We start from the raw sequence: 10,927 nt of genomic DNA on the forward strand, positions 1-10,927 counted from the left end.
TCTCAGCTGAGCAGCAAAAACAAAATCAGAAAAAGACAAGCAATCTTCACTGCTGTGTCCTTTCTGATAGGCAGCCAATAAGGCAGTATATGCAAGACATAAAAGGACAGACAACCTTCAATCTTGTATATGTCTGATGTGCAACAATATAACAATTCTGAATAGAGATAGCACATCCATATTGAAGCGATTTGGCCTTGCGACTCAACATGTCAAATCGCATGGCTAAAATCAGCACAACACCACTTTGTGGTGCTACATGGATTACCAAAGGCAGTATATGTACTACACCTGGCAGGGGTTCAATTTGTATTTCTACTAAGTAGCCCAACAAATTCGAACCATCAATTTTCACTGCTGCCTTTCTGATAAGGCAGTAATACAGGACACAAAACCTCACAGACCTTAATGCTGTATAAATCTGATGTGCAACAATAAAACACTATGAATAGAGATAGCACATCCATATTGAAATGATTTGTCATGCGACTCAACATGTCAAATCGCATGTTTAAACTCGGCAGCCATTGCTGTTAATAGCACTGTCTGAATCAGCACAGCGCCACGCAAATCAGGACCATCAGACTTCACTGCTGCCTTTCTGATAAGTAACCAACAAGGCAGTAAAACAGGACACAAAGCCCCACAGACAGACCTCAATCTTGTGCATGTCTGATGTGCAGCAATATAACCATTATGAGCAGAGATGGCACCAGACTCAATGATGTGCATTTCTGCTGTGCAACACAAAACCAGAAAGTACAGACCACCTTCACTGTTGTATTTTTCTGATCTGTAGCCAAACAAAGCAGTACCTTTAGTATATAAAGGACAGAAAACAAGCTTCAGTGCAGTGCATTTCTGATGTACAGCAATATAGTCCTTATTAAGCAGAGATGTCACAAATCTCAATGTGTATTTCTGCTGTGCCACAAAAACATCCCAGCAAGCACAAACCTTCACTACTGAGGTCTACTGGTGTGCAGCCAATGAGGAGTCATGGTCTATCCCTTTATGAAATAACCAACAGGCAATTTATTTCATAGGCATAGCCTGGGCTGTAGATACTAAACCTTCACCACCAGAGAAGGAACAGATCCTAAAATGGTTGGACACCCTACTATTAGTAGTAGTTGTTGTCCTACCTTACCTCCATAGACTGAGCAAACGCTAGCCAGCACATATCCAGGTGGTGCTGATTAGCAACTAAAGTCTCAATGAGCCCAGCCCTAGAGACCAATTTAAGACCTCTCTAGAAGAGGTGGTTACCGGTTTAGCCTGGGAGGTAAATAGCTATTTGCAGGCTTCAAGCAATCAATTATGTAGCTCTTGCATAGGTTTGCACAGAAAATCCTCAATTAAAAGGATGTAGGGAGCGATCTATGGTGAATCGCCTTTAGATCTGCCACTGAGTGGATTGTAGCCCAAACCAATAAAAAAAGTTTCTTCTTACCTCCTACACTATAATATAAACACAGTGTAAAGGTGGAGTGGGAGGTTGGAGCTTATGAAAGTTAACTATAGCAGGCAACCCCCAAAAGGAGGATCTGTGACAAGGGAACCCCTACTGTGCCACACAGTAGCTTGGTCTCTGCCCATCCTTGAATGTTAGGTCAGCTTTTAAACATTGTGAAGCAACTTCAGATTCCTAGCAGCTGGGCTAATAGGGCCGGTAACCTAGTGCACCTGCTGACCAGGGGAGCTTCTGAATCCACCAACCACTGCCCAATTAATAACCTGTTCAGTGGTATACCTGGCCTGTAAGTAACTTTGTATCTACCAGGTCCCCTCTGTACGCTATATTCATCCCTACTAAATGTACCACAACTGGGCATGTAGGGAGAGGCTGGCAACCTACTGCTGCGATAACCACAGTGTCTCTGCTGTAAGAGGGAGCTGTGGCTGGTGGTTTTAGCAGTGGCGTCTGCGCTATTTGTATCCCGACCCCAAGTTCTGCACTGCACCAGTCAGTATATACACGGGGAAGGGGGAGCAATGGCCTACCTACCTCTTTCTCATCTGAGGTGGTTTAGGCACACTCGTTCCTCTGCACCACCTGTCCACCATACAGCTTCTCTGATGTAAGAGGGGCTGCAGCTGGTGTTTTTAGCAGAAGCTTAAGGGCTATTTGAATCCAGACCCCAGGTGAGATCTCAAATGCCCAGGAACCCTCTGGCTGGAATTGGGGATTTTGCAGCTAATTTCCCACGGCAAAAGGAAAGTAAAGTACTCACCGTTGTCGTCTTCCTCTTTTTGCCACAGCCAGCGGGCTTGCTTTTCCATCCTTATGGTCCACACGCAAGGAGGATAGCCGCCAAAGTGCTCCCCCCCCCCCCCCAACTGCTGTCCCCATAGGGAGGTGCTAGGTTAGGCTGTGTCCTGCACTGTACCAGTCAGTCAGTCTATATACATGGGGGGGGGCAATGCCTTCCATTCCTCATTCCCATCTTCATATCTGAGGTGGTTAAGGCAGACATACACCGTAGTAAACTGGTGCCTCCTCCCTCTAGAGAAAGGAGGATGTGGGCGCCTGCTCCTACTGACTCTCAGCCTTCCCTCCTGGGTAAGAACGCCGCTGCCATTTTCCCGAAGTTTGAAAATGACGCGGGTGCTTGTTGCCACGCCCTCTCCGGCAGCCCACGCGAGCTACCGGGGACCCAGGAGTCGGGGACAAGATCCCCCTGGAAAGAACCGATGGCCAGCACCCCCGTCTGAACAGCCACCTGTACAGGTAAGGAGGGGGAGACAGGATAATGGCCCCTGAAGTTCTGGGTACACCACTGTACCCAGGGTCCTTCAGCTCTCAGGGGGGCTCTTCCAATTTCTGCTGCCCGCCCTGAGGAAAAGATAGGGGAACCCCCCAGGAAGGACAAGAATATCCTACCAGACCCAGAGGCTTCCCAGGCTTGTGGTCCGGCTCCCAGGGGGAGACCACCAGCCCCAGGCTTCGGGTCATTTGGAAAAAAACAAACAGTTTCGCTGTGTAGGGAGAAACACAATCAAAAACTGAGGATCAAGGGGAAGGGTGGGGACTTAAAACAGCTGTCGATTGATTGTGTTTCCTGTAGGGAGGAGCCTCTCATCTCTCAGGTGTGCCGTCCTGGAAGATGACTTGAGAAAAACTGGATGCCTTGGCATGCTGTATAAATCCCGAGACCAGTGCAGAGTGGAGCTTGAAGCTGAGGGAGTCGGCCTGGTCCAATTAGAGGGAGTGGAATGACATGCATGATATCCCTGTAGGGGTGCAAGGAGTAGGGGAGTAGAGATCTTTTAGGGGGAGCACTGAAGTCACTTGGAGACTCTACGAGCACAAAAGTCACTGGATTTTTTATGGACACTTGTATAATTAATGTAGAAATACTTTCATGGAGTTTAGGGTGAGGTTTTTTTTTTTCTAATATATAGGTGTCTTTTGCATGTTAAAACCCAGTTATGACTGGAGAAAACTAACTTGCATTAAAGGTAGCGCCACTGACCCACTTTTTACATTTTTCAATACAATAAAATGATTATTAGCATATACAAACAACAAAACGTATAAACTTATGGAGGAACAGGAGGGTACAGTGTGGGGAGGGGGGCAGGATGGCACAGTACAGCTGTTAGGAGGGTACAGTACAGGGGGCATAGGAGAGGGACATGAAAGTACAGTATGGGGGAAGAGGGCACAGTATGGGGGGGTGGGGCAGGAAGGTACAGTACAGTGGGGCTAGGAGGGTAAGTGGACAGTACAGGGGGCAAGAGGGTACAGTATAGGGGCAGTAATGTAGAATACTGATATGGTCTCCTGAATCAGCTGTGTAGGGAAGCTGATGTCACAGATCCTATCTATTCTGGCAGGCTGCTGTCACAGGGCTAAATCTACAACAGGAATGACAACTCCGCTCTTCCTTCCCCCTTCAGAGTTTATGGCTCTCTTCTGGTGCTTCGCTGGAGTTGAAGAAGCGAGGGGAGACCAGGCACCTATGGGAAGATCTGTGATATGTGGATATGCGGCCCAAACAGGGAAGCAGAGCGGTGCACCGCTCCCTGTGACAGTTACAGAAACTATGTGCCACGCATCTCCTTTCCCTCAGCAGCTGAAAGCTCAAAGGAGAGAGGGAGGGAGACTCCCCCATATCAGCGGCCCTGCCAGCAGCAGTGCTCAGCAGCAGCACCGCCAGCTCACCCCTGCGGTGCCTGTGCTTAAGAGAGAAGAACACTGCTAATTGGCAGCCGCCCACCCGGTTTGCGCCGGTCTCGCCAACCGCTTGGTATGCCCCTGCCATGCACACAGGCTGTTAGCAGTTTTGGGCAGTAAGGTTTTTGAGCAGTAAAAAACCCAAAACTAGTGGATTCTGAGAGATGTTTTTCAGCTGTAAAAATGCTCTAAAGCTGATAAACGTCGATAAACACTCAAAAAAGTCGCTCACCAGCGTTTGACGTTTTTGATCCAAAAAAAAAAAAAAAAAGTTTTTAAGAAAAAACACCCTGAAAAACTCACTGCAAAGCTACTGGCATTTTTATAATGTTATTTTAACGTCCAGTGTGCATGAGGCCTTAAGTCTCTACAGAAAAAAAGGATCCCCAGTATTGCATGGCCAGCCAGCTTTGTGAAAGCTAGGAGCACTGGCCAGACTGGCATAGACCAAGCTTTTTGTCCAGGTCACCAGCTAATCTAATGCTGGCAGTGGGCCAATTCATGGGGTGACATTCAACCAATATGGAGTTACACCATTGTTTTGCTTTCCAACAAAACCTCCAAGTCGTCAATCTCAGAGAAGGGGTTTTGGGAATTTGGTCACAAAGTGAATGGCAGATCCTATTCTATAGTAGCATTTAGAGTATTCACAGAAAGGTAAACACTTCCTAAATTTTGTAGTAAACTGTCAACGGGACTCATGACAAAATATAAAGGCCAGACCTTGGTAGCAAGGAAAACATCCAGCAGTTCACCCCCTTTTCAAAGCATCTAAAGTAAAACAAATGCAAACGATTTAAAATCAAGTGTGTCAAGCCAAATACAGGTGGGGGTAATGGGGAATTTAATCTGTTGAGTTTTTACTGCTATGCAGGGCTCGGTTAGAGAATTACCCTCATTCTATCCCCCTAAAAAAAAAAAAAAAAGTTTCACCAGACAGTGGATGAGCAAAAATCTCAACAGGGACACATTTCTGGGTTCCTGTTGCAGAATTTCCCTCATATTCTGTCTGAAAAATGTAAAAATCAGAACAGAACGTAAAGCTAGCCATACACAGATTGAAATTCATCTTGTAAAGCAGGGGTGAGCAAGTTTCTATCAGTGTGTGGCCTTCCCCACTCAAAATAAGTAGATATTTTGATCAACTTTTGTCAAAGGAACATGTTGGAAAATATTCAAGCATCAGCTAATCATTGTATTCTTAGAGCAGCAGGTGTCACTGTCAGAATACAATCCCATTTGCCCTCATTTGTGATTCATGGTGGAACCAGCTTAAGGACATGGCTCTCTAATTGAGCCCCAAAAAAATGTAATACATACACGGTGCCCTTTTATTCTGCAAATACCTGAAAACCATGAAATGCTAAATGATTGCATTTAATGAGGTTCTTACCATTATATAGGATCGTAACCATGCATGGTGCCCAGCAAATGTAGAAAACACAGACCACAGGAATTAGCACCCTGGATGCAGCATCTCCTTTACGTGGGCCTCTGTCCACCATTTCACTGGTTGCAGGCCGGCCTCTGCTCAGATGAACTGGTATGCCGCCATCCATATTCTCGCACACTGTGGCAACAACTTGTTTGTTTCTGCCAGACAAACACACACTCATCCTTCTGCTTTGCATTCTTGCAACTCTCCATAGTCGCAGGTTGGCAAACGTGACTATTGCTGAGCAAGGAAAAAAGATGACTATGGTCAGCATTAGAGAGTAAGTCATGTTGCTAGCATAGTCTGGGTTACAGATGAGAGAGGCTCGGGAAAAATAGACATGTATCACTGTGCCACCTGGGATGGAAATGGGAAACAAGAACACAGGAGGCAACAACCAGGCTGCTGCAATTAATAGCTTGACTCTGCGGCGACTCATTACTCTGTTATAGTGCAAAGGAAAGAATACGGCCACATATCGCTCCAGGCTAATGGTGGCCAATGAATAAATAGAAGAGGCAAACACGGAGGAATTTAGAAAGGCCACAATGTGACAGTAAGATCCAACAGCAGAATCTGCTTCATCTTCATCACCTGGCTCCAACACAATACTTCCATACAGATTGAGCGGAACCACGACTAAAGCCAATGTGACATCTGTGCCAGTCAAAGAGATAAGAATATAGCGACTGTTACATGACCAGCCAGAAACAGATGAGGCAATAACAAGTAGTACAAATAAATTCCCCAGGATGATCAGACACCCCAAGGTGGTGACGATGCCAATCTTCAGTGTATGGTCACCATCAGTACACCACCACCTTCCTGCCATGTGCTTCTGGTCAATCTCCATAGTGCTTATGTTCCAGGCAGAGAAATTTGTCAAAGCGCTGAGCAAAATGGACATGTCTAAAGCAGCAAAGGATTCTTGTGGTGCACGCCAATCAGGAGGTGGATTTCCAACCTGCAAAGAAAGATATATTGAAACAATGTTTTATTGATCAAATTACGAGTGCAGGTTATAGCTTGGCCAATTTTGAGTTCCATACAAGTCAACTAGTTCGCACCAAATACTCTGCCCCATTTTAATTCTGGGAAGCTCTGATGGGTTCCCAAGTATCTTCTACTAGGACTACTTCCGATTGTCTTCTCTGTCTACAAGACAATGAGTAGTATTTGTCACCACACATACAAAACCATGCAGTAGCATATGCTATACTTTTTTGAGTGCAACTCTGTGCCTTTACCATTAACCACATTGCTTATTTTCCATTGCCCTACTAGGTACAACTTTTTTTATTTTTATAAAACATAGTCTTAGCATCCTCCGTATACCTGTAGTTTAGACCAATGAACAGAGCCTTCGCCATAAAACACCATGCTATTCTTATTCGCCATTTTCAGTACTTCAGCAGTGTTTTATTATATAAGCTGTAACTTGTCATTTTCATCCAGAGTACCAATCTGCAACAGGTGCAATGGCACTTCCTGTCTCAAATCCATCTATGCTCTTGGATGTTGCGCTTCCACATCCTACAACAATGGAGGAGAGCCTCACTGCCCTCCTGACTGGTTTTCTTTAAGGACAAGGATGCACCATTTCTCAGTGGATTCCACCATGATCTATGCGTTTCCATGCCATCCTTACTTTTAAATACCATTTCTACAATATATGCCTTTTCCATTTAAAGTGGTATTAACCTCTTTGCACCGGAACTTCCCAGCCCTTTAAGAGGCTTATGGCATTGGGAGGCAGGATGCAGCTTAAGCTCATGTAACCACCGAGATTGTCTGTGACGGTGGTCACATGGTCCAAAATATCACAATCATAGGGAGTTATCGAAAAGCAGTTAGGCGACGGTAACTGCGCCAGTAGTGTGCACACACACGGCACAGGTGTATCGGGGCAATCCATGCATACATGTAGCCCCTCAGTGCTAAGGATCAGGTGCAGAGAGGCCATATATTTGTGAATGGCCGGCACAAAGGGGTTAAACCCACAACAATAAAATCAGTCTGTATAGGCAGTAAAGCATGCTTGTTATACTCACTGTAGAACTTAAGGGGTTAATCCTCTGCATTGTGTAAAAAAGATGGTTTGATTGTGTCCTCCCTGATCCTCCCCTTCTTCCACTGTCCCCAATCCATCTGCTAAGAACAGAGCCTTGGAGGCACTCTGCATATACTCTGCTCTGGTGTGTGTTGCTAGAGAGTTTTTTTTTTTTTGGCAGGGTGCATGTGATCAGCACAGGGGCAATCAGCACTGTCCTGAAAAGTCAGGGGTCATTCAGCCTCATAGGACAGTCAGTGCAGAATTAAATCTCCTACAAGATTTAACCAGTGCTCGGCCGCACAATGATAGAAGTCATATGACTGTTATATACTGCTGATTAGAAAATGTATTTAGCAGTTTATATTTACTAACCGACTAGATATAGTGAATGCAGGGTCCTGGATTTAGCAACACTAAGAAATAAATCAACGTGAACAGATCATGCAGCTACCAATGAGACCAATAGGGTTTTAAATGAACCTTATAGATATTTGACATGTACTGTATACTACAGGTTTTAAAGCAGACATTAAAAGGATATTTGGTAAAATATGGCAGCCGATGCCTGAAGGATTGAGATAGCTGCACTTTTAAAAATTGTCAAGACAGCTATGGTTTATTTCCATACGTCCTACACACACTATTACAAACTGACACCAGCTTTGAGGGAGGGGGTGCACCCTCAAAATGCATCAGCTTGGCTCCACAGCCAGGTGTAATTGGGGTACACACATCCTGCTCTTTGTGACATCCTGTGGTTTATTGGATTTTACTAGGTGCATTCTTGTATCTAATTTTACCAGTTTTTATTGCCTCATTCAATTTTTGCTAATGCACTAGGTGCATCTTGTTTGTTTTCGTAACATTACATGTTCCACCCATATTTAAGGTGGAACATGCAACAAGCAGCTGCAGCCATTACACAGTGGGTGGGCGTCTCCTCTGGGCTCCCACTGTCACTCTGAAGCCAATGTGACCGTGCGGGGCTCTGCAGTCCTCTGAGAATGTAAAACTACAAGTACCAACTACCTTTGCAGCTGCCAGCTTGTAGTTCTGAATGAACTACGGTGCTGTTGAGCACTGTGGAATTTAATTTATTCTGTCAGCAAGTATCTGCTTGCCCCTATGAGATTTGAGCAAACAGATACACTGACCTGTCTGTAGGAGTCCTGCATGGTACCACTGATCTTCTGATCACAGGTGAAATGCTTTGCAGTCTCCCAAAACAAAAAATAGTAAATGCACATTTTTTTTACCTGCAGTTTAAATGTGTATTTATTATTTTTTCTTAATAGGTGAACTTCTCCTTTAACCACTTTCCACCCACCGTCAAATGACGGCGGGGCGATGTGGCTCTCATTTTGGGACAATGTCATATGATGGCTGATGGAGGATCAGTGCCCTGATTACAAAGCAACCCCAACAGTAATACCAGTCTGTGCCCATCATTGACGCCAGTCTGTGCTACCTTTCAGTGCTGCCTATAAATTACTTTTTTTTTTTTTTTTTTTTTTTATAAATAAGAAACTAAGAAATAATTTTTTCCTTAAAATGTTTGGTCTTAGTCTGTTTTTTTTTAGCAAAAAATAAAAAACCCAGCAGTGATTAAATACCACTAAAAGAAAGCTCTAATTGTGTAAAGCAAATTATAAAAAAAATTTTTTGGGTAAAGTGCTGCATGACCGCGCAATTGTCAAAGTGCGACAGCACTGAAAGCTGAAAACTGGCCTGGGCAGGAAGGGGGTGAACATGCCCAATATTGAAGTAATTAAGCAAGCCATTGATATTTTGTTTGATTCAGTGTAAACAAGACAACCTTTGAGCTGTGGGTGGCCCTCTTACCACCCCTAGGTTAAAAAAATAAATAAAATTGACTTAGCTGCATGGAAAATTAGAAGACCAACTGTGAATGGGACAGTGTATTAGGTGCAAACAGTGACATCCATTTAGATGCAGTCACTATTTCAGGTAGTCAGACAGCCACGGATGCTTTGGGTGTCTGAATACAATAGCCAGCCATGCAGATTCCACCATCCATGCTAAACAGAACATATATACCATTAGAAATGTACTGGGGTATGGCTAGCCTTAATGAAACCCTACTGAAGCCAGCATGTAGTTGGTGTTAAAGAGACAGTTAGCATTCCTTATATATTTAAAGCGGTGTTCCAGCAGCCATTTTTTTATTTTTATTTTTTTAAGTCAACAGCTACAAACACTGTAGCTGCTGTCTTAATAAGGACACTTACCTGTCCAGCGAGCCCGTGGCCGATCCGTCCATCAGATCGGGTGCCAGCGCCACCATCTTAACGTGAGGAAACAAGCAGTGGAGCCTTGCGGCTTCACTGCCAGTTTCCTACTGTGCATGTCGCACAGCGTTTTGTGAACGGCCCAGTTTTCTGGGACACACACGCGTTACAGAAAACAAAGGGGCAGCTCGCCGAAGTGGAGGAAGTGCCACGGAATAGGAAGAGGCAGATTAGGAAGAATACCAAGAAACAGGGGTTTCTGGCAAGTAAAAAAAAAAAAAAAAAAGTGTTTTTTGTTCAATTTTTTTTATTTTTTTTTCCTCGATTTTATTTTTTTTTTTTTATTTTTTTTATTTTTTTTTGGTGAATGTTAATGTAATTTTTTTTTTTTTTTTAGGGTGGCCCTCCACTTTAACAGGTGAACATAGCCTTTAAAACTGTCTGTGCCCAATGGAACCGATCTAGTGACCTTTTAAGAAAGCCTTTTGTAGAGTAGCTTATGTAGCCAGTCTATACATAGACAATGTTACTCAAACAACTACAGAAAAGCTACCAAAGTTTTGAAATTCACTTAGCCTTAAATGCAAAAAAAAAAAAGCTTCAATCCCTAACAGTCCTAAATAAAATATTTCCGTGTGGATAGACTGCTCAGGAAAGTCTTCATGTATCTGTATACAATGTTTAGGAAAATTGTGTGCTTATGGTTATTACCAATGGTCTTACCTGAAACCTAGGAGTGTCAGTTTGCTAAAAGGCTGCCAGCTGCAGTTCATTTCCTTTTATAGATTATTCCAGACCAGCAGGGGCAGTAGAATGTCAAATGTCTATTGCCCAAAACCAAAAACATTTTCGGCTTGCTATAGTTTTAGCCGGTGTGAATATTTTTTAATATAAAATATATTCCGTATTACCAGCTAAAATACATTCTTTGATTTACTTTTTCTTTTTAGGTGCATACTCAGTGACAGCTGCAACCTTCTGCATTGCATCTAATAGGAGAGAGGCCAAGA

At 43.8% G+C, this 10,927-nt stretch overlaps 1 protein-coding gene across 1 annotated transcript in view; it reads right to left on the reverse strand.

Annotated features, from left to right (window-relative positions):
* LOC143974020 (D(4) dopamine receptor-like) overlaps window positions 1-10,653 on the reverse strand; it is a 28,328-nt gene extending 17,675 nt beyond the window's left edge. Inside the window, exons 1-2 of the mRNA XM_077474990.1 lie at window positions 10,641-10,653; window positions 5,574-6,579 (exon numbers count right to left, since the gene is read on the reverse strand). Coding sequence (XP_077331116.1) covers window positions 5,574-6,522 — 949 coding nt within the window. The 5' untranslated portion in view covers window positions 6,523-6,579; window positions 10,641-10,653. The remainder of the gene's footprint in view (window positions 1-5,573; window positions 6,580-10,640) is intronic.
* Window positions 10,654-10,927: the final 274 nt, after the last annotated feature.

This window comes from Lithobates pipiens, unplaced genomic scaffold (genome assembly GCF_037356315.1).
Source record: "Lithobates pipiens isolate NorthernLeopardFrog02 unplaced genomic scaffold, aLitPip1_a1.2 Scaffold_13, whole genome shotgun sequence".
Taxonomy (NCBI): domain Eukaryota; kingdom Metazoa; phylum Chordata; class Amphibia; order Anura; family Ranidae; genus Lithobates; species Lithobates pipiens.